The sequence below is a fragment of the Stenella coeruleoalba genome (genome assembly GCF_951394435.1).
Source record: "Stenella coeruleoalba genome assembly, chromosome: 1".
NCBI lineage: Eukaryota > Metazoa > Chordata > Mammalia > Artiodactyla > Delphinidae > Stenella > Stenella coeruleoalba.
Window position 1 is genome coordinate 53,307,973 of NC_137169.1, and position 25,171 is coordinate 53,333,143.

The window sequence follows — 25,171 nt, forward strand, 5'->3', positions numbered from 1 at the left end:
ATATTTCTGAATTTGAGGGAGGCAAAAATTTCATACATAAAACACAAAATACCATAGCCATAAAGAAAAAGGTTGATAAATTAGACAACATGTAAGCTATAAACTTTGATTTAGCAAAGGATAACATTCTGTGAGAAAGCAAGCACAGAGTGGCAAACACATGTATACTCATGTACCAAAAGACTTGTTAAAGAATGTACATAGAAGCTTTATTCATAATAACCAACTGAAAACCAGACATACTTTAGGAGGGAAAAAAAAACCCTATGGTCTACCAAGGTCTATCTATTCATCTAAGCAGGATAAATAAACTGTGCTATAATCAGACAATGAAGTAAAACATGATGATAAAAATAAAAGAACTGCTGCTGTACATAATATAGAGGATTCTCACAGAAATTATATTGAGTTGAAACAAGCCAGGCACAAAAGACTACATATTGTATGACTATGCTCAGATGAAATTCAAGAAGAGGAAAAGCTAAATAATGGTGATTTAAGTTGGAATACTAGTCATCTGGTGGAACAGAGGGGATAGTCACTAGAAAGACAAACAAAAGAACTCTCCAGGGTGATGGGGTGATGGAAATACTGTATGGCTTGAGCTTAGTCATGATTACACAGAAACATACATAGTAAGAGTTCATCGCTCTGTTTACACCACATTTGTAAACTATACAGGTCTTATTATAGGTATTTCATATGTCAGTTTTTTTAAAAACTGGTAAGTGTGACTAACTGAAACTCTTATTCACCCCTGGTGGGGAATGCAACTATCACAGATACTCTGGAAACCAATATGGCAGCATCTACCAAAGCTGACATATAAATATCCTATGACTCTTCACCCTTCCTTTACCCCCTCACTGCTATATGACACTGCAATTCCTCCAAATAAAGAGGTCAGGTATATATCACAACTCCTAGAGTTTGTATTATCATGTGACCTGTTTTGGCCAATAAAATGTTAGCTGGTGTGACGTGACCAAATGCTAGAAAAGTGTCTCTGCAACTGGGTCTGCTCTCTGGCACTGATGCAATCACCATGAGAATACGCCAGTCTAGCCTGCCAGAAAAGAGACATACAAAGAACAGCTCTAACTAAACCAAGTGACGCCCAGCCAACCTACAGACACTTGGAAGGAGCACAACTACCTAACAGAGTCCAACCTATATTGGCTGACCACACAGACAACTCAGATGCATGAACTAAAAAATGCTTATTGTTGTATGCCACTGGGATTTTGTCTTTTTGTTCTTGTAGAGCAATAACTAACTAATACACAGATCAAGGGGATTTTTCTCTCAAAAGACAAAAACATCCTGCTGGACTATGATTTAAGAAAACCTCCTAAATACATTTTCTTTAAAGTCTGTAAAACACTTTAACTTGTACATATTTTTGAAATTATGTAAAAGTCTTTTTCTATGTATATACAACCATTTATGTGTGTATAGGTGTGTGTGTATATATTTTACACAATTGGGACCATATGGTATGAACAGTCTCATTTTTAAGCAGCCAGCATTCCAATCACCATCTCTATCTTTCCAGTTCACTCCCTCAGATATGTTCTATTTTATGAAAACTTACTATTTTCCCATGTAAAATAACTGTGTATACACATTTATCAATTGTATTAATATCTAGAACTGTTAAGTGAGTTTCTGAAGACCACTGCTGCTAAATCTTCGCTTGTAAGATTGTTCATTGTAACTAAGAGTTATTTTAACCTGAATTCATAGAAATCTGTCCACAAATTAGGACATTATTCCTGTGGGTAAATAAAATTCATTTCATGACAATCCACTTTATAACCTTATTATAAAATTCATTACCTTTTTATGATAATTTTACATAAATACAGATAAAATGATTAAAGAATATATTTTAGGCTATTCTCAAGTCAAGGTCAAGTTAAGGTAAATTATTCTTAAGTTACCCTAAGCTAAGTGGCTTAGTAATATTCAGATTTTAGAATCTGTAATCCTTATTCTTCTTTTTTTTTTTTTTTTTTTTTGTGGTACGCGGGCCTCTCACTATTGTGGCCTCTCCCATTGTGGAGCACAGGCTCCAGACGCACAGGCTCAGCGGCCATGGCTCACGGGCCCAGCCACTCCACGGCATGTGGGATCTTCCCGGACTGGGGCACGAACCCGTGTCCCCTGCATCAGCAGGCGGACTCTCAACCACTGCGCCACCAGGGAGGCCCTGTAATCCTTATTCTTAATTGGCTGACAGTCAAATCATAATGCTCCGTGATCTCAATGATTTAGATTTTCGTATTTATGTATTTAGGAGCTGAGTGATAAAATCATAGTATAGTTCCTATGATGCTTAATTTTATATGCCAACATGGCTAGGTTATCAAACACCAATCTAGATGTTGCTATGAAGGTATTTTTTAGAGGTGATTAACTTTTAAATCAGTAGACTTTGAGTAGAGCAGATTACCCTCCATAATGTGGGTGGGACTCATCCAGTTAGTTGAAGACTTGAAGAACAAAGACTAAGGTTTCTCAAAGAAGGATTCTCAAGACTGTAACACAGCAATCCTGCCTGAGTTCTGGTCTGCTGCCCTGTGGAACTGACTTAAGACTACAACACCACCCCTTACCTGGATTTCCAGCCTGCGCTACACATTTCAAACCTGTCAGCCCCCACAATCACATGAGCCACTTCCTTAAAATCAATCTCTCTCTCTCTCTCTCTCTCTCTCTCTCTCTCTCTCTCTGTGCGTGCGTGTGTGTGTGTGTGTGTGTGTGTGTGTGTGTGTATCTCCCTCCTACTGATCTATTTCTCCAGAGAACCCTAATAAAGCTCCCCACTCGAGAAAAATTTAGGTAGCACCTATAGTATAGTCTAATATTGTGTTAAGAAATATTAAGATGAAAAAATAGGTTAAAGATAAAACCTTTACCCTTAAAAAGCTTGCAATGTTGATAGGGACACAAGTATACAGACACAACACAAATAAACAAATATATTTAACATTATTCTCACCTTTATTACAAGAAAAACATCTTGGGAAGGATAAGTGATAGAAAAAATAGCTGATCGTGCCAGGGTGGTAATGGCAGCAGGTGGTACATGTGGACGTAATAATCCTTTCATCTGCTCAGAATTAAGGTCAAAATAAAAGTTTTCTGAAATCTAAAAAGCATATTCATATATTAAATTTAAAACCTGTGTATTTTATAAAAACTCACAAAAATCATACACAGTCTTAAAATATTACAGATATTAGACGATTATACTAACATACAGTTTACCATATATTTCACTGACTGATCTTTACATGTCTATATCAAAGCAAAAAAAATATAATGCAAAAAACATATTCTAAAGAACCATATCCCACGCTCCTTTAATTAGAAATTTAACTTCTAATAAAGTATACATAGAAATTATTATTGAGATGAATTACCCCAAACTGAGTCTTTAAAACAATTACATGAATAACATCTCAGAAGATTTGATTTAGCAAATACAGTTTGCTAAATCAAATAAAGTTGCTGGAATACAGTTCCACTATAGAAATCCATAATATGTTGACAGCAGAAGTCACTAAAGGCATTTTAAGTTTCTTCTACACATTAGGCTTAGAATACTGAAATGCTGTATGAGACAGCCCTCTGAAAAACTCCTAAGTGTAATAAAGATATAATGGCAAAACTAAGAGCACTACTTTAGACAAGAATATTTGAAATATATATAAATGATCTTTTAGCTAGTGAAATCTGAAAATTACACCAACAAAAATTCACTGTCACCATCATTGTAATCCTTTATCCATCAGTTGCCTAAAATGGTTTTCTTGTATTTTTTCTATTTATTAAACTAAAAGAAAGTTGCTTCTGCTACTTGCTTTTGGAACTCTTTCAATGAAACAAAAACTAGGTCAACTGAACTATTTTATAGTAAGAAAATACTTTATGTCTTAAATTTCTACTTTCTTCTTAAAAAATCCATGTTTAATAATATTCTCAAAAAGTCATTATTTATCTTATAAAACACTTAAAAACAGGTTTCTGAACCTATGATTGTGAGAAAAGACTAGGTTCAAATTATATAACCTTACCTTTTTCTTTTCCTTCACATCATATAAAGCCAAACTTGCAAAAATGGGTTCAATTTCAATCTCAAACCTTTAAGAAGGAAAAGGATGAAGCAGTTTAAAAATAAAGTTCATAGTTCAAGAGAAATTCTCATTCCAAAAATAAATTCTCTCAATCCCTTGTACTTTTCTACATCTGTGCTACACCATCTATACTGCCCCTCTTCCTGAAACACACTTCTCCACGTATACCTTTCACAGTCTAAATCAACCATTACTACATACTTCAAAATCTTAAGAAAAAACAAAGCCTGCCATGTAACAAATATAAAATCATCTCTAAGGAAAAAGATACTTTGTCTTTATATTCCTCAAGCCAAGAACAGTGTCTGATAAATACTACGGATTTCAGTGAATGTTTTTTCAAGTTTTAAGACTAGTTATATAACTGAGGCAGAGTCATCTTCACCTAGCCAAAAATGCTCTCAAGCTCAGCTTCATAGGCAGGATGAAATGTTTAGTAGAATTTAAAATTATGTACAGAACATTACTTTTCAAAAGGACACAAACACAAGTATAAAATCTACCAGGATTTTGTTACACTTGTATTCAAAATATTACTCCAGAAAATAAAAGTTACATAGTAAACAAAATAAATACTCACTTGAGTGATAAACATTTTACAAGAAGTCTTTGACCAAAATGTTCTTTGGGCACCTCAGGAACACTAAGTCGTTCTATTGGTTCTTCCTACAAATTGACAAGCAACACCAAAGTGAACATGCTTACCATATGTCAACCCTTTACAATTTATTTTTTAAGAACTTATTTTATTAATCTACTACTTTTAGTCTTCACAAGGGAAAACAGAAAAGAATGGCCTATTTATCCTCAAACAGGAGTCATTACATCATAAGTGTGCTCAACTATATTTCATTTACAAAAAGCATAACTATGTTTCAATTAAGTTTTATTCCCTACATTATCATAATGCTACATACAAATCATACTCCCCAAACATCTATCTTAATAATCATTTGCTTCTTTATATCCAAATTATCTATACCTCATCTGGTGATGGATGCAAGGCAAAGAGTTCCTTATGACGGTTTGCTTTCCTTTGGTCATCATTCTGACGGTCTATTTCTTCATTTGGAGTTCGATCAAGTAAATTGGGAAGCAAAGCATCAGGAAGTGAATTTTTCAAGTCAAAAATACTGCAGGCCCAGCTACCCCTTGGAGTATCATCTATTGACATTGAACGTCTTTTAAGATCATCCTGTAATGTAAAACATTAAATATATTAATCAATGAATTAAAAAAACTATATTAAAATAACTTCTTATAGTCATTTAAAAATAAAAGTATTACTTGTTCATCCTGGTAGTTGTTGCCATCTGGAGCTTCATCGGATTCAAAGACCTGTTTTGGCAAACCTTTTTGCCTTTCTTTCTGTTTATCTAATGTATTAGGATTAAATCCTGTTCCCAGTTTATGATATCTATTCAAAATAAAATAAGGAAATATCAATTTTTGAAAATTTTTCACTTTTTCATCATCATTATGTAATAAGCCAACTGTTCTCTGCATTATTTCTTTACATAATAAGAATATATTCTGGCAGTTTTGAGTGTATTTAACATTTAACCAGAGGTTTAAGAAAACTTCCATCCAGAGTTCCTTTAATCCAACTAGAGAGCATTTATGAGTTTCCGGAGGTAAATCATATTGTCCTTCCTTTTCATGACGATCATGTGGATATAATTTAAGTTGTACTTTCAATTCAGAGAATTGGTCAGTAAAAGGAAAGGATGGGAAGCCAGGTTAAAGAATAAAATGAGAGAGCAGAAAATATATCCTGCATTCATAACAATGTAAATTTTTAAAAGGCAAAAATATATAAAGCACTGAAGCTTAAAGTTCCAAATAGCCAAAAAAATTTTGCTATATCTCATTATGTATAAAAAATCTTAAACAACCTAAAGCTTCAGGCTTCTAAAATGAAAAAATAGGGACTTCCCTGGTGGTGCAGTGGTTAGGAATCCACCCACCAATGCAGGGGACATGGGTTCGATCCCTGGTCCAGGAAGATCCCACATGCCGCGGAGCAACTAAGACCATGCGCCTAGAGCCAGTGCTCCGCAACGAGAGAAGCCACGGCAATGAGAAGCCCACGCACCACAACAAAGAGTAGACCCCACTCGCCACAACTAGAGAAAGCCCGCGCACAGCAACGAAGACGGAACGCAGCCAAAAAAAAAAAAAAGAGCCTGTAAAATGAAAGAATAGCAAGATCTACACCACTGTATACATATATTCTTAATTAACATGTATTGTTGTATAATATATATATTAGGCTAAGAACAACTCTTAAACTAATGTATATTTCTTTCCTAACAACCCAATGTCCAAGAATATTAGAGACACTATGATCAAAGAGCAACTACTGTGTCACACCTCATATAGTCAATCTGGGGGAAATTTTAACTGGAGCATAAATAATTATAATTACCAGAGGATGATATGGTTCTATCAGTCAATTTATGACATAGTAAAGAATAACACTTAATATGAATTATTCACATGTCTTGCTGCGAAAGGTACTGAAATAGCAGCTACATGATGCTCACATCATAGTATAATCACAAAATAAAAGAAAGCATTTTTCTCTGGAATAACTAAAATAAAAATATGCAGTATAGTAACATGAAAGATATTACTCAGAAGCAGATATTTTAATCTCTCATGAAATGTTTAAAGTGCCTTAATTTGTGTAAAAATGCCTGTAAAGTGACAAAGTTTGAATTCAAACACAGGTCTGTTTAACTCTTTACACAATGTTGACTAAAGGCGAATAGACAAAACTTTGCAGCAAAAAACCATTACCAGATATTTTTGAAAGATACTAAACTGTTTTCTAGTCTTTGTACCTTTTTTCCTCAAGGGAAACATTTGTATTTTCCTTAAAGGACAGAATACACTGTTGCTTTTCTATATGAAAAAGAGTTTTTTTTTAAATAACATTTTATTATTACAGAATCAATCCATGCTCATTGTTGAAAATTTAAAAATACAGACTTGTAAAAATACAATCATTATATTTCTACTACTCAGAGTATCAGTGTTGAACTCCTAGTATTTAACTAACTGGATCTTTTCCTGGGCGTATGTATAATCATAAGTATATACATATACATAAGTATATACATACTTATAGTTTTTGTATTTTTAATAAAAATGAGATCATGTGAAAAAAAGTGCCTTAATTGAGAAACTAGATATCTAAGCTACTCTAATAAACCAGAATACTGTTGCATTCTTCCTCCTTTATGTCCTAAAAAACTGATAGTATGAAATTCAAGAGAGCTGAGAAGAATGACATGATTCATGATCAATACTCTTTTCTATATTATCATTCTGTTCCTGTAGTCAGTTGCTATGATAAGGCTCTACATGATTACCCATCCATCACCACCATTTCTACGACTCTGTATCTTGGCATTCTCTCCCTCACTTATTCTGTTCCAGCCACACTGACCTCTCTGCTATTCCTTGAACATTCCCAGCATGCTTCCAACATGGAGCCTTTGCGTATACTGCTCTTGCCTCTGCCTAATACACTCTTCCCCCAGATATCCAGAGGGCTTACTCCTTAACTTCCTTCATGTCTTCGCTCAAATTCATCTTATCAGAAAGGCCTCTTCCGATTAGTTATTCACAAAGTGGAATCACCTCTTCTTGGCTCTCCCTATCCCCCCATCCTACTTTTTTTCTCTACAAGACTTCCCTCTATTCTTCCCAACTATTATATATTTATCTGTGTTTGTTTAATGTCTATTGCCCTCAACCCCAAGTAGAACATAAGCTCCATGAGGGCACGGAGTTAGTTTTGTTGACTGCTGTATCATTACTGCTTAGTATAGTGCCTGGCACATACTAGCCTCTCAGTAAGTATGTCTTGCATGAATAAAGTACTTTCTATCCTTTTACCCTTCTGTGCTGAATTATGGAAGAATTTTTTGGTTTCATCTTATAACTTACTATTCCACTTTTCAGTCACATCTGCTCTGCCATTAAACCCATCTGCTGAGTTTTAAACATTTTTTTCACTGAACAAAATTTTCACTTCCAAAGATAACCAGTTGATTTTTTATATGGTTACCATAAGTTTTCACATCTCTTTGAGGATATTAGTTACACGTATGGGTCTTGATGTGTGTTCTGTTAACTATTTCCTAAATTGTAAGTTCTTTTATTTGTAGTTTGATAATTCTCTTTCAAGTGCACTGGTTTTAATCAAATGGTTGGCAAATCTAGGTTCTAATGCTCATTTTTTAATTTGTAAGCCCATATCTGTCTGAAAATACTGTATCTGCTTAGCCAAGCACATATCCAGTGGCTGTGGAGAAGAGGCACCTCATGCTTCCAGGCAGAGTCTGCCAGTCTTCTGGGCATGAGGGCTCCTTCTTATTCCAAGGTATGCCCACCCCAGGCACTATTGTATGAGCTCAAGCCCCTATAATTAGTCCTCTTAAAATAGGCAGATACCGGACTTCCCCAGTGGCGCAGTGGTTAAGAATCCGCCTGCCAATGCAGGGGACATGAGTTCGAGCCCTGGTCTGGGAAGATCCCACATGCCGCGGAGCAACTAAGCCCGTGCACCACAACTACTGAGCCTGCTCTTTAGAGCCCACGACCCACAACTACTGAGCCCGTGTGCTACAACTACTGAAGCCCACATGCCTAGAGCCTCTGCTCCGCAACAAGAGAAGCCACCGCAATGAGAAGCCCGCACACCACAACGAAGAGTAGCCCCTGCTCGCCGCCACTGGAGAAAGCCCAGGCGCAGCAACGAAGATCCAACGCAGCCAGCCAATCAATCAATCAATAAATAAATAAATAGGCAGATACCTCTGCTCCCACTTCTATGCATAAAGAAGGGTATAAGAGGTTTCAAAGTAACCAAATGTCCAACATTTACCCCAGGTCCCCCTTCCACTGCCTGTATTCACTGAGCCTAAAGCTCTACTGAACCTTTTGCATGTTATCTTAGCATGTGCTTATCACAGCATGTGCTGTGGTTTTCTGTTGTGTTCCAGTCATACCTTTTATATTTCAGGGATACTTTAAAACTTCTAGTCTACCAAAAGTACCCCTTAGTCTTCCATTTACTACTGAAGGTAATAAATAATATCTAGTATAACAGAAAAAAATACAAGCATTAGAATCTGATGCCCCTAGGTTCTAATCCTAGCTATCCCACTTTTTGGCCATGGGACCTCAAAGAAGTTACCTAAGTACTCTGAGCCTGAGCTACCTTGTCTGTTGGAACCTTAAATGAGATGAGTGTAAAGTATCCAATAAAATGCCCAGCATATAGCAAATAACCATAAATGTTAACTACTGTACCCTCTTGGCTTAAATCAAGGTCAGTAATCCCTTGATTAGAATTAAGTAGCAAGACGACTCCATGATTCTAAGGTTAATATATTTTACAACTAATCTATTTCTATTAAGATTTCTGATTACAGGTTTCCAACATACATGCATAAAGGTAAAAACTTTTGAGTTATCTGACAGAGGAACGGTCTTCTCCAGTAATCTCTAAAATCTGGCTATTGAAATACTTATCAAAATTGTAAGTTCATAAAAACAGCTCTTCTTTATAAAGGGTAGCAGATTGTATTTTTATTAGGTCACACTAAAACTAAAAAGTATGTCAGCAGTAACCCCAAGAGTGAAACACAGTGAAATAAGACAGTTGCCCACAACAGCAACAAAATAAGCAATGGATACATCACTGTTACTAGTACAATTTAGCACAGATAACTTCATTTCTCAAAACTGCAATGTCATAACAGAATTTTCCACTACTTCAGTAATTATACTTCCTTTAGAAAAATAAAATAAGGCTAAGAAGATTCAGTATGAAGACCCTTCTTCATTAGGCAAATTAGCAAAGGAAGAATAATTTTATTTTATTTCTTAATCTGACTTGATATTTCAAACACCATCCATTAGAAACATAAATTTTGTGGTAAAACAAAACATTTTTACAACTACTAACTTGATTGGATGTATAGGTCAAGGACCTGTAAATATTCAGTTAGTTAATAAAAGGCAGAGACCTTTCAAACACCTTGATCTAGAAAACTAGCTATTAAACTTAACCAATTCAATAAATTGGATTCTTTTTTAGAAATACAAATTATTCATCAATATTTACCCACGATTTCCCAAAAGAATTAGACTACAAATCATTATTTTATATTATTATTAGTTACTAATCATCTATGATAATATAGAAATACTATCCCCACAAACGTATTATTTTATAAGGAAAGTAAGAGAAAGTAATTGTGGAACTCCTAAGGAAAAAATATCTATATGAAAAGGTTCTTCTTTTACTTTTTCAGCTATTTTTTAAATGAATTTTCAGGTCTCATAATTAGTATTAATCTACCTTAATCCATTTACAGATCCTACTCAGTATTTTTAAATGTCATAATGAATATATAACTTACTTTCTGATCACAATTGCCCAGTCTTCTGTATAACTTCTTATACAATCTCTAACATGTGGATCCATTTCACTATTTTAAAAAAGAAAATATATTTATAATTTAGACAGGAAAGCATTGATGTTTGTGAATTCTGCTGCTGCGCTCTTGTTCATATAATAGGAAACAACACTACCACAAGAAATAGAATCTAAATAAAATAATGGAAGGTAGCCTTTTTATAGTTACACTAAAACCAGAAATAGGTAAATGTCTCCTTACCTTTCTTCAGGTACAGCTGAAACAAGGGTTCTACAGTCCCTAGGACTATAAACCACTTCAATATCATCTGGAGGGAATTCAATCAAATCCCTTAAAAGCCCAGAATCCACAGCTAAAGGATGAGTAATGAGGTAATCTTCCAAATCCACTGGATCCACTGCTTCAGTAAGGGGCACCTTTATAAACAGGGATGCATGTGAGAGGTGGGTATAAAGGAAGAGGTGGACACAAGAATTTTAAAACTTAAATAGATTTATTATTTTAAAAAAACGTAATTTTTCTCTTGCTATTTCTAAAATGTCAACAGATATTCAGCCAGATGAACTAAAGAAACCACAAAGTGTTGGGTCATACTCTCTCTGATTTTCTTGCTTCAATTTTGCCCATAACTCCCACATAAAAACAGTAAGATAACAGTTTTATAATACTATACAGTGACAAAATACTCACTGGAGGGATTCTTTTTTATAATTTGGAATTTTCATTGCTAAGTTTCTTAGTGGTGCTTTTACTTCATTTATTGTTACTGTTATCCTAGTAAAAACGTACAACCATACTGCAGTGGGGGGAAAAATGGCCCTCCAAAAGATTGCCAAATCCCAATCCATGGACCTTATATGTGAAAATAAATAAAATATAAAATAAGAGTGTTTGAAGATATCATTAAGGATCTTAAAAGACGGACATTATCCTGGATTATCTGAGTGGGTCCTAAATGCAATCATATATATCCTTATATGAAGATAAAGAGAGATTTGGGCCACACCAAGAGGAAAGCCATATGAAGACACAGGAAAGAGAGATTTGAAGATTCTGGCTTTAAAGGTAGAAGTGATGTGCCACAAGCAGCCACCAGAATCTGGAAGAGGCAAGAAAGTGATACTGAAGGGAGCCTCTGAAGAAAGTGCAACCTTGCCAAAACCTTCATTTCTGCCCGTTGATACTGATTCCAGACTTCTGGACTCCAGCACTGTGAAAGAATACATTTCTGTTGTTTTAAGCCACCCAGTTTGTGGTAATTTGTTACAGCACCCAAGGAGACTAATACACAGACCCTATTAAAAGTATTATTAGCAATAATAGGATATTTGTGGCATTCCTTAGCCAAGCTGAAATTATAGTTTTTGATAAGATACTCTACTTCTTATCTAATTCAAGAAAGAAAATTATTCAGGCAAAACTATAAATGATTATACAACAAATGTGCAGTTGTGGACCAATGAAAATAAGAATATGTTATTTTTCAAGATGTTCAACTGGGTAAAAACACTGAGACCTGCCTACTGTGCAAGTTTGCATTACTACAAAGAAGGTGCTTTAACCTATACTTCTTTGGACTGAACAACTAGGTAGAGCAACAACATTTTAAAGATACTAAGTAAAATAATGAATGACTATCACATCATAAACACTCAAAAGATAGTAGCTATTATTATCATTATCATTATATGTTTTCTCATTTAAACCTCCCCCAAACCCTATAAGTTAGAGATAATTACTATTTCAATTCTACAAATAAAGGCAATTGTGCTCAAAGAAGTTAACGTCTGAAAATAAAATAGCCACAAAATGAAGAGCAAAATTTCAAACTGGGTCTTTAAGATATAAATTCATGGTTTTCTCTCATAAGCATTCTATCTTACCTATTCTACCAAGTACATAATACACTATCATGACATGCTTAATAGAAGCATAGAAGCAATTCATCAGGGAAAGGGAAATCTTTTTCAATTACTGTTGCTGGAAAAATTCGATATCTATATGGGGGGGGAAATGAACTTCAATCCTTACATCACGACATATACAAAAACTAAACTTAGATGGACCATAGATATAAACATAAATGCTAAAACTATAAAGCTACTAGAAGGAAATATAGGAGAATATCTTCAAAATTTGGAGTAGGCAAGGGTTTCTCAGACATGACAGCGAAAGGGATAATAATAAAAGAAAACTTGATACATCAAAAGATGGTTAAGAAAATGAACAGGCAAGCCACACTAGGAGAAAATATTTACAAAATACATTTAATAAGTGACTCGCATCTAGAATATATAAAAAAGTCCCACATCTCATAAAAACAAACCACCCCCTCAAATAAATGGCGTGGGGGTGGGGGGGCAGTTGGTAAGACATTCAGAAAGGAAGATATAAAAATGGCCAGTTAGGGACTTCCCTGGTGGCACAGTGGTTAAGAATCCATCTCCCAACGCAGGGGACACAGGATGGATCCCTGGTCAGGGAACTGGATCCTACATGCATGCTGTAACTAGGAGTTTGCATGCCACAACTAAGGAGCCCTCGAGCCCAACTAATGAGCACACGTGCCGCAACTAAGACCTGGCACAACCAAAATAAATAAATAAATAAATAAAATTTTTAAAATAAAAAATCCAACAGAGTCCATAAAATAAAATTTATTTTTTTTAAAAAATGGCCATTTAGCACATGAAAAAGTGCTCAACATCAAAGTCACAAGTAGGTACTTGCACTTCCAGGAAGATGGAGTAGACATACTTTTCTCTATTCTTCCCACTAGTTACAACTACAAACCCTGAAGATTATATATAAAATAAACATAAGACGGCTCTAAAAGGTGGATAGAAAAAGGCAGACCAACAGGGACCTCGGGACCCAAGGAATAGCACAATAGTGAGTTGCCTAAAATTTCTTTTTACCTTATATACTCCACACCTGATGCTAGAGAGGTCCACAACCCAGAAACACCAAGGAGCACAGGAAAACAAAAAACACAACCAAAGCCTGTTCTCCCCAGCCAAAGGACCAAGAGAGCAGCAGCCTAGCAAAATAGAAAAGGTTAGAGAATAACCACTCTACTCCAGCCAAACATCACATGAAAAACTGTAGTCCCACCCATATCCACACCAGCAAAGGCCAAATGGGGAGCTAGACTTCACCCTCACCAAGCTGTAACAAGCCATCCCAACACTACCCATTCAGCACCATGTCAGAGAAGTCAGAGTGGGGAGCTGAGATTTTCATATCTACTGGAAGGTAATGAATCCTCCACTCCCACAGTGTCAGTGGAGTCCACACAGGGAATCTGGACACCTATCGCTATACAGCAGTAGCAAGAACTCCTTCCCCTTACTGCTGAGGCAATGTCAGGTGAGGTCTATATAATTTAATACCTATAGGGTGAAGAAACATAAAGGTACATAAGATTTCCACACTTCACTCAAACTGGTAAAATGTCAACACCAGTAGTGTGATTAGTTATGTATATACAATACCTTAAGCAACCACTAAAAAGACTATACAAAGATATGCACTCAACAACATTACAGATAAATCAAAATGGAATTCTAAAAAATGTTCAGATAACCCACAGGAAGACAGAAAAAGGAAACTAGAGAAACAAAAGGCAGAGAGGACAAACAAAAAATAAAATGGCAGATTAAAGCCCTAGCAGAATGATAATAACATTAAATGTAAATGGCCTACATACACCAATAAAAAGATAAGAAACTGGCAGAATGGATTTAAAAACATGACATACCAGTAAGGTATACCAAAAGCTCACTTCAAAAAAGACAATATAAGGAGGCTGAAAACAGAAGAATGGAAAAAGATATACCATATATACATTAATCAAAAGAAAGCAGAAGTGGCTATATTAACATAAGATAAAGTACTTCGACTTCAGTGCAAAGAAAAGTACTGAATAAAGAGGGACATTACCTGATGATAACAGCTATGACCCATAGCAATCTTAAATGTGCATGTACTAAACAACAGAGCTATAAATTATGGGAAGCAAAAACTGACAGAACTGAAAGAAGAAATAAGATATATCTACAGTTATAGCTGGAGACTTCAAGACATCTTCTCAACAACTGAAAGAAAACTGAACAGAAAAATCAACAAGGATATGGTAAAATTCAACAGCACCATCAACCAATAGGATCTAATTGACATTGTTTTATAGAACAATCCACCCAACGACAACAGACCAAATACTTTTCTCAAAGGCCCAAAAAGTAAATACCAGGATAGACCATAACCTGAACCCTAAAACAAACCTCAAAAAATTTTAAAAAATTGAAATCATACAGAGTGTGTTCTCTGACCATAATGTAATCAAACTAGAAATTAGCAACAGAAAGACAACAGGAAAACCTCCAAACACTTGAAAACTAAAAACACAGTTCCAAATAATCCATGAGTCACAAAAGTCTGAAAAATGAAACTTAAAAATTACATTGAACTAAATGAAAATAAAACATAACAAAATTAGTGGGATGAGGAAAGTGCAAATCAAAAACACAAGATACTACTTCACACCCATTATGATAGCTATTACCAAAAAATGTAAAATAACAAGTGTAGGAGAGGATATTGAGAAATTGGAAGTCTTGTGCAATGCTGGTGGGAATGTAAAATGGTACAGCTGCTGTGGAAAACAATTCGGTGGTTCTGGAAAAAAAAAAAACCAAAACACACAGAATTATCATATGACCCACCAATTCCACTTCCAGCTATATACTCAAAAAAACTGAAAATAGAGACTCAAACAGATACTTGTACACTAATGTTCATAGCAGCATCATTACCGATAGCCAAAAGATGAGAACAATCTAATGTCCATCAACAGATGAATGGATAAACAAAATGTGGTACACATATACAATGGCATATTTTTCAACCTTAAAAAGAAATGAAATTCTAACACGTGCTGTAACAAGCATGAACCTTGAAGACATTATGGCTGAGTGAAATAAGCCAGACACAAAAAGACAAATATTGTATGATTCCACTTACATGAGGTATGTACATATAATAGACAAATTCATACAGACAGGAAATAGAATGAAGGTTACTGGGGATTGGAAAGAGCAGGGGAATGGAATTATTTTTTAATGGGTACAGGGTTTCAGTTTGCGTTAATAAAAAAGTTTTGGAAATGGACAGTGGTAATGGTTGCACAAAATTGTGAGTGTACTTGATGCCATTTAATTGTACACTTAGAAATGGTTAAACTGATAAATTTTGTTGTGTATATTTTACCACAATATAAATACATACATACATACATTTAAGCGAACATTTTTTTAAACTTTATAAATCAATGTTTCTCCACCTAAGAATTATTTCTGAGGCAGTACACTTTTCAGGATTCAAAGTGTCACAAATGATACTCCATGAAAATAATGACAAAAGCTGGGAGTCCTTACATATGTCTAATTCAAAACTAACCTTTCCTCAAAGATTGACCAATCATATCAAGAGTAAGGGTTAGGGTTGGGAAGAAAGCTATGACACTCTCTTAACAACACTAAATCACAGAGATGATAAATGATCTTGTTTCCCAAACTCACATAGAAAGTCACTGGTTTTCTAGGTGTAATACTAACTAGACTTGGAGCAAAGAAATAAATTTATTTCTGCTACAACTGTCTCCACGCTCTCTGACTCCCATCAGAGACAACTGCCTGGGCTAGTTTTCGGATGTAGTGATGAGCTGCTTACAACTATAAATTATTTTGCAAGACTCCAAAGAAAGATCCTGTATTTACAGATTCAAGGGAGGAGATTGCAACATGATTTTATAACAGAGAATGACTAGGCAGCAAGCAGAGTTAAAGGATGCAATAAGAAGCAATAGTGAAGCACTACAGAATCCCTTACAGGCAATGTGAGACACTGTCTTACTTCAACAATCACTGCATTGGAATTCTGACTAACATGTTTAGTGTTCAGATCTCTTTCAGTCTTTTCTGGTGTGCCATCAAAATTCTGGTATTTGATTAGTGGTTGTTTTGGGATGGGAGAAGGGAGACAAAAGGGTGAGAGCTAAACAGTTTCTTTTTGAGGTAATGAAAACGTTCTAAATTGACTGTTGTGATGGTTGCACATTATATGTGAACATATTAAATCCACTGAATTGTAAATTAAATGGATGAATTGTATGGTTATGTGAAAAAAGTCTCAGTAAAGCCATTAAAAAAAAAAGTTGAACCAGAATCTAATCGTATACAGGAAATACAGAAGATAGAGAAACAAGTCTATGAGGAAGAAATTTCAAAAACGTTGACCCAGAATCTAACCAGTTACAGGAAATACAGAAGATAGAGAAACAAGTCTACAAGGAAATAAACATAAAATCCAAAAGGTAGGAAATTCTATAAGACAACTAATCCAATTTCCTCAACAAGTCAATGGCATAAAAACAAACAAACTTAAAAGTTGGGGGGAGGGAGTAGTATTCCACTGTGTATATACACCACATCTTCTTTCCATTCATCTGTTGATGGACATTTAGGTTGCTTCCATATCTTGGCTATTGTAAATAATGTTGCTATGAACATTGGGGTGTGTGTATCTTCTCGAATTAGTGTTTTCACTTTCTTCAGATAAATACCCAGAAGTGGAACTGCTGGATCATACTGTAGTTCTATATTTAGTTTTGTTTTGTTTTTTTTTTTTTTGCAGTACGCAGGCCTCTCACTGTTGTGGCCTCTCCCGTTGCGGAACACAGGCTCCGGACGCGCAGGCTCAGTGGCCATGGCTCACGGGCCCAGCCACGGAGTGGGATCTTCCCAGACCAGGGCACAAACCCGTGTCCCCTGCATCGGCAGGCGGACTCTCAACCACTGCACCACCAGGGAAGCCCTATATTTAGTTTTTTGAGGAACCTCCATACGTTTTCCAGTATGGAGGAAAACATACGGCTGTACCACTTTACATTCTCACCAACAGTGCACAAAGGTTCCCTTTTCTCCACATCCTCGCCAGCACTTGTTATCGCTTGTCTTCTTGATGATAACCATTCTAACAGGTGTGGGGATATCTCGTCATGGTTTTAATTTCCATTTCCCTACGCACTTTTTCATGTACCTGTTGGCCATTTGGATAACTTCTTTGGAAAAATGTCTATTTAGTTCTTCTGCCTATTTTTAATTGGGTTGTTTGTCTTTTTGTTATTGAGTTGTATGAGTTCTTTATATATTTTGGATATTAACCCCTTATCTGATATATGATTTGCAAAAATTTTTCTCCCATAGGATGCCTTTTCATTTTGTTAATTTGTTTCTTTGGCTGTGCAAAAGCTTTTAAGCTTGATGTAGCCCCAATTTGTTGATTTTTGCTTTTGGTGTTTGTGCTTTTGGTGTCATATCCAAAAACATCATTTCCAAGAACAACATCAAGGAGCTTCTTCTTACATTTTCTTCTTGGAGTTTTATAGTATCAGGTGTTATGTTTAAGACTGATCCATTTCAAGTTAATTTTTGTGAGTGGTGTAAGATAGGGAACCAATTTCACTGCTCTGCATGTGTCTTTCTAGCTTTCCCAGCACCATTTGTTGGCCTTTCCCCACTGGATGCTCTTGGCAGCCTTGTAGACTATTAGATGACCATATGAGCAACAATGTGGATGGATCTGGATGATATTATGCTTAGTGAAATAAGTCAGACAGAGAAAAACAAACTTTACATTATCACTTACATGTGCAATCTATAAAATAAAACAAACTAGAGAATATAACAAAAAAAGAAACAGACTCACAAATATAGAGAACAAACTAGTAGTTACCAGTGGGGGGGATGGGGGCAGGATAGGGGTAGGAGATTAAGAGGTACAAATTACTATTATTAAATAAAGAAGCTACAATAATATATTGTACAGCAAAGGGAACATAGTATTTTATAATAACTCTAAATGGAGTACAACCTTTAAATATAGTGAAACACAGTGCTGTACACCTGAAACTTATTTAATATTGTAAGTCAGCCATACCTCAATTTAAAAAAAAAAAGTTAGAGGAGGGAGAAGCTGCCCTTTTTTTAAAAAATGCAAGTGATCTAAGACCAAATTCCATCTGTGGATTTTGTTTGATCCTGATTTGAATAAACCAACTATAAAAAGATATGTATGAAATAATCAAGAAAATTTAACATGCACTGGATATTATTAGATGATACCAAAGAATTATGGACTGTTAATTTTGTTAAGTGTGATAACAGCACTGTGGTTAAATTTAAAGATGTTAATGTTTATACTAGTCTTCTACTTCTATGTATGTTTGAAGATTCCCATAACTTAAAAAGAACTTTTTCAGAGAGAATACAATAAGAGAAATTGAAATCAGCAAGCTCTGACAACCCTTCAAAGGAATTTTGTTGCAAAAAAGAGCAAAGAAATATTGGAAGTTGGAGACTGATGGAAAAGTGGGGCAAAAAAAGCAGAATTTTTTTAAATGGGAGAAATAACGGTATGTTTGCATGTTTATATACTGGTGGGAATGATCCAATAAATAGAGAGAAAAAGTGATGATATAAAAGAGAAGGGAGGACTTCCCTGGTGGCACAGTGGTTAAGAATCTGCCTGCCAATGCAGGCAACACAGGTTCGAGCCCTGGTCCAGGAGGATCCCACATGCTGCAGAGCAACTAAGCACGTGCTACTGAGCCTGTGCTCTAGAGCCCACGTGCCACAACTACTGAAACCTGCGCACCTACAGCCGGTGCTCCACAAGAGAAGCCACTGCAATGAGAAGCACGCGCACCACAATGAAGAGTAGCCCCCACTCACCGCAACTAGAGAAAGCCCACACGCGGCAACGAAGACCCAACACAGCCAAAAATAAATAAATAAAATAAATAAATTTTTTTCAAAAAGAGAGTAGGGAGAATTCCTAAAGTACTGTATTTGAGCGAGAGAACTTGGGATCTAGTTCACTAGTGGTTCATTTAAAATAACTGGTGAATAGACACAATACGGGTACAGATGATAAAACGTGAACACACATGGCGGTAGGAGTATGTGGAAGTTCTTTCTGACTGCTTCAATTTTCTCAGTGAAACAGGAAGTCAAGTCATCCTCAGAGTGAAAATGGGGAAGAGCAATTAGGGTTTTAAGGGAAGAGTAGGAGGCATGAAATGGGTCAACTAAAACAGTGGGAAAATGAACGGACTAGGAAAATAAAATGTTTGCCTAGCAATGTTAAAGCCTTCATGAGTTAGTGGTCATAAATTTAAAGTGAGACCAGTCAATGGGATCTGTGTGTTTTCCTCCAGCCATACTCAGCTGCACAAGTGCAGGTATGAAGTAAGCAGAAGGTTGGATTTAAACAGCACTGAGGTAGTGCAAATGACATGAGAAGAAGTTAAGGAAGCCAAGAGTATATGCAAAAGAGTAATTATAATGATCAACAAATAATTTAAGTTTGGTAAGGAGAGAAAAGAGGACATCAAGGGGTGAGAGACACACAAAAGTTAGTATGATCACAAATTCTAGGTCCCAGTGGTGTTGAAGGACAGCTGAAGTCAGAGCACCAGAACAAGAGAGCAAGAAAGATAAGAAGTGGTATTAAGAGAATAGGAAACATAAAACTGAGATTACAGGAGGCTTATGGTTATTCATAATGACTAAATCCAGGGATGACTATGGAAGTGAATAGTTAAGGTGTAACACAGAATGCGGGAAATCAGTTGAAAAGAGGAGTTCAAGACACTAAGAGAGTATTAGAAGGATCATCTCCATGTACATTGAAACCATCCAGAAATCTATATATTCTAAAATTTCTCCAATCAGTATGTTACTGTTGTTAAAAGTAAACTCCATGTTTTAAAATTTTAATAACACAAATATTATATATAAACATGTCGCTACAAGTCAATCAAACTATTATGCTCTGGCATATGATGTTTGTTCAATAATTGGTACCATTTCATAACCAAAGAGAAAGTGTTAATACAACTTCACCCAAGTCAGTCTTAATTACTTTTTCAGTTTTTGACAAATGGAGCATGTTTTTAATTCATATTCCTACTATAACTAATAAGTACCAGTTTTTTATCAAAATTGATTATCCTCATGCCAGCCTCTTGAATAAGAAAACATATATTTATATCTCTGACATAGCACCTGACTTAAAGCAATAATTCAATAACTATATATTCCTTTCTATTAAAGGACATAGATAATACTATGAATCTACATAATTATTTAACATTTACTTCAGTACCTATTATTTCTAGAATAGATTCCTGAATTTTCATGTATGAATCACCCTGGGTCTGGGAAGTTCTAATTGTAAAATTCCAGAGTTGATTAAATCCTGAATGTAAAGTGTAAGAGTTGCCTAGGAAATCAACACTTCTACAACGCCTCCCAACACTCCTCTGACTCAAATTTCAGAAAAGAGTGAGATAGCAACAAATAAGGGTGTTAGTGAGAGTAGTGATGGAACCCAATCTACTGGCTCTTATCTTTCCACTATTTTTTCATGGCCTAGTCAGAATTACACAGTAACATACCATATTTTAAATATGCTACTTACTGTGGTATGATGGGATATACTGCCAACAATGTTGAGGTTTTTGAGCAGCTGGGGAGAACCACTGTACTGTCCAGAAATCTGCTTCCTAACTTCAGCAGCCACAGTTCTACAACAAAAAAAGCAAATACATTGTTTTTAAAAAGAAAACAAACTAACTTAAAATGGGAGAAAGCTAAGTATTTTCAAAAGTCATCTAAAGAACAACAAAATCTCAGCACATCAATAAGGCTATAAATTTATAAGATATTTTGGTAAATACTGCTTATAATTACAGTAGAACATCTTTATAACGCTGATATAGTATACAATACTTACAGCCAACTTACATAAGGCTTTTTTTGTATATGGCATTTCAGGGAACATATTGATATTTTGGTTTATGATAGAGCTGGAAGCTATAATAAGATGTATATATTAATGTGTATATATTTTAAGGATATAAAATTAATTCAAAATACTTTATAAACAATATTCATGCCCCAGAAAACTATTCCCTATTTTTACTTAACTAATAAAAATTGTCTTTATACTCTGGCATTAATGGCTTTCCATAATCTGACCCTAATCACCTTTTCAGCCTTACATATCCCTTCCCAAATTCTTCTCAATGAACATAAACTGCTTCCTAGAATGCTGTTTCTCTCCTATATCCACAAATTCAACTCTTAATTAGTTTTAGGGGTAAAACTCAAATGGCAAGACTTCCATACAAGATTCTTGACTCACCACAGCTAAAATACCACCCTTCTTAAAAACTGTTAGAGCATTTATCATAACCTAACTTGCATTTTCCTCCTTCCTAGTTATTTTCTCCACATTCATGTACGCCCTATATAAACAGAGGCAGTGGTTTCATTCATTGCTATTTCCCCTAAAATATTTAGCATGTGGCACTTAAAACAGAGAAATGTATATTTAGTCCTATGAAATACATAGTATTACTGACGAATGAAGTAAACCACAAAGGCATTACCATAACATAACTTGACCAGTAAGTCCTTATCTGAAACAGGATTAAAGTTTAGAAGTTCCACGATTTCAAGCTGCTTGTTGACCCTTGGGAGCATACTAGTATTTCAAATTTACTAAATGACATTTCTAGGGACTTCCCTGTTGGTTCAGTGGTTAAGACTCTGCACTCCCAATGCAGAGGGCCTGGGTTCCATCCCTGGTCAGGGAACTAGATCCCACATGCCACAACTAAAAGATCCCACACGTGGCAACGAAGATCCCTCATGCCACAACTAAGACCCAGTGCAGCCAAATAAATAAATAAATATTTCTAAAACAAAAATATTTTATACATTTGAATGACTCTGTAGCTCATTAAGCTCTATATTCCTTAGACTTCACAAAATTATAAACCAAAATATTCTGTGAGTCTTAAATCCAGTCATTAAATAACTTCCTCATATTAGTAACATTTTTACTAAGTAAAAAATGTAACTAAAGAACACAAAATAAAGACAACTATCAATAGATTTTGTACAATTATTTTCCTGATGTCAATATCTAACCTCCACCCTATGATCATCAACTGGTCACTATTTTATAAACCTTGCCTTTTGTTCTTTTACTCTTTTCCAAAAAATAAACCCTAACTTCTTCCTATCATTCCATTGAATGTAAAGTGAAACTGGCCTACTGCCTTCGATTCTGGGCCAGCTTGATGATACTTTTGTTCTGGAGTGTTCTCAAATTAATGGTTGAATTCAGAGCCCTGAACATCTTAGTGCCCTTTCAAATTTCCAGCTGAATTTCTACACAATTTCATTTTCCAAAAATTATCCAAATATATGATATAATCTTTAGCTTCCTTCTTCTCTTCCATACCCCCTTAACTATTTTCATATTCAATCACTCCACACACATCTCTTGAGCACTGTTAGGAGCTGACCACTCAGTTAGAAATTTTTGATAGAAAAGTAAAAGAGTTATCATTTTTAAGGCTCAAGATACTGAATTAGCTCAACTTTTTCTTTACAGGTGATCTGAAGTACATTAGATCATATATGTGTTTTAAAAAAGGCTAATCTGTTATTCATAATTGTCAAAACTTGGAAGCTTATCCTTCAATAGGTAAATGGATAAACAAACTATGGTACATTCATACAATGGAACATTATTCAGCAGTAAAAAGAAATGCACTATCAAGCCAAAAAAGACATGGAAGAACCTTAAAAGAATACTGCTAAGTGAAAGAAGCCCATCTGACAAGGATACAATACTGTATGATTCCACCTATATGACATTCTGGAAAAGGCAAACTATGGAGGGGTGAAAAACAGTGGTTGCCAGGGGTTGGAAGGAGGAGGAAAAGGAAGAGATGAGTAAGTAATGCACAGGGATTTTTAGGGCAGTGAAACTATTCTCTATGATACTATCATGATGGATACATATCATTATACATTTGTCAAAACCTATAGAATATACAACACAAACAGTAAACCTAATGTAATCTATGGACTTTAGTTAATAATAATGTATCAATATTAGCTTATCTATTATAACAAATCTATTATAACAAATGTATCATACTAATCCAAGATGTTAATAAAAGGGAAAACTTGGTTGGGAAGTAAACATGGGAACTCTCTGTACTTTCCACTTTTCTGTAAATCTAAAACTGCTCTCCCAAAGAAGTCTACTGAATTTTTAAAAATAAGTAAATAAATAAAAAAGACTAACTCAGAAAAGACAAGGGAGGAAGAGAAGAGCATGAAGAAACGATTAGAGGTTAGAGATGAAAGCTAAAGGAGGAATGTAACCTTTGAAGGAGGATACAGATTGAGGAGAGGGCAAAGGGCAAATTCTGTAAAGCATCTGGATGTGAGAGGACAGGAACATTCACTGTAGTTTATGACTCCCCTTAGGCTTTTAATGAAGCCTATACACTGTGAATGTTCATTATTATGTTTGGTTTAAAGGCCTTACAATCTCCTGATCCTGTTGTCAAGACTGAGATGAAAATATGAAAAAGCTTTTAAAAAGAGAGAGAGAGAGAACAAGTATTGTGTCTATCTTCCTCAGTGCTACTCAACTCAGTCTACCAACCTCAGCACTACCTCAGTGCTTCTGTTTCTCAGTGTTTCTGGGGCTAAACCACGAGTAATCTGAATTGTAAACTGCTATATTTGATCAAGTTCAAGATCTCAGTAACTGTTAAGACTTGCTATTACTTCAGGTACAGCTAAGAAAGAAAAACCTCGCTAATTAAGCAATACACTATCAATTAATTGAAAGACATACCCTGATTTCAGAAAATGTTAAAAAGTGAAACAAAATTTAAAATATGATTACTTCAAAAAGAGACAATCTTTCATTTAATAACAATCTTTCATTTAATAACAGAGACAAAGGATAATCCCCACATTACAAATATTTGTCTTATTTATACATGACATAATTTCCCCCAAAGAGAAAATCAGCAATAATTTGAAGTAAGAACCATTTCCAAACTGAGCTATAATGGCAATAAAACCATCTGCCACCCAGACAAAGGATGTATTTATACTGAGACCCTCTGCATGAAAAGATTTCCTCAATGATAAGTGAGGAAATTTTCCCAAATTAAAAAAACAGTATCGGGCTTCCCTGGTGGCGCAGTGGTTGACAGTCCACCTGCCGATGCAGGGGACACGGGTTCGTGCCCCGGTCCGGGAAGATCCCACATGCTGCGGAGCGGCTGGGCCCGTGAGCCATGGCCGCTGAGCCTGCGCGTCCGGAGCCTGTGCTCCACAACAGTGAGAGGCCCGTGTACCACCAAAAAAAACAAACAAACAAACAAAAAACAGTTATCTCTTAACCATACTATGGTCCAAAGTATGCAACACAAGAAATTTAATGAATAAACTGTTATCAGGAGTAACAGTACCTGTTATCAATTAAAATCCTTTACCACAGATTACTTTTTTAATAACAATTTTTCCTACTCCTAATGAAGCTCATATAGTAAAGCAATACAAGGAAGTCTTTTTTACTTCTAATAAGCTATTAGTATTAACTGCAAAGTGGAAAGAAGAGTAGGTC

General features: G+C 35.3%; 1 protein-coding gene across 7 annotated transcripts in view; it reads right to left on the bottom strand.

Annotated features, from left to right (window-relative positions):
* The window catches only part of DOCK7 (dedicator of cytokinesis 7), a 214,156-nt gene that overhangs the window by 166,665 nt on the left and 22,320 nt on the right, over nucleotides 1-25,171 (bottom strand). For all 7 annotated transcript variants that reach the window (XR_013829415.1, XM_079929009.1, XM_079929007.1 and 4 more), the window contains exons 2-9: nucleotides 21,143-21,248; nucleotides 10,841-11,016; nucleotides 10,583-10,651; nucleotides 5,430-5,559; nucleotides 5,125-5,337; nucleotides 4,723-4,808; nucleotides 4,083-4,149; nucleotides 3,005-3,154 (exon numbers count right to left, since the gene is read on the bottom strand). Coding sequence is in view for 6 of the 7 variants with exons in the window: in XM_079929009.1 (XP_079785135.1) it covers nucleotides 3,005-3,154; nucleotides 4,083-4,149; nucleotides 4,723-4,808; nucleotides 5,125-5,337; nucleotides 5,430-5,559; nucleotides 10,583-10,651; nucleotides 10,841-11,016; nucleotides 21,143-21,248 (997 nt within the window). In the remaining variant the exon portion in view is untranslated. The remainder of the gene's footprint in view (nucleotides 1-3,004; nucleotides 3,155-4,082; nucleotides 4,150-4,722; nucleotides 4,809-5,124; nucleotides 5,338-5,429; nucleotides 5,560-10,582; nucleotides 10,652-10,840; nucleotides 11,017-21,142; nucleotides 21,249-25,171) is intronic.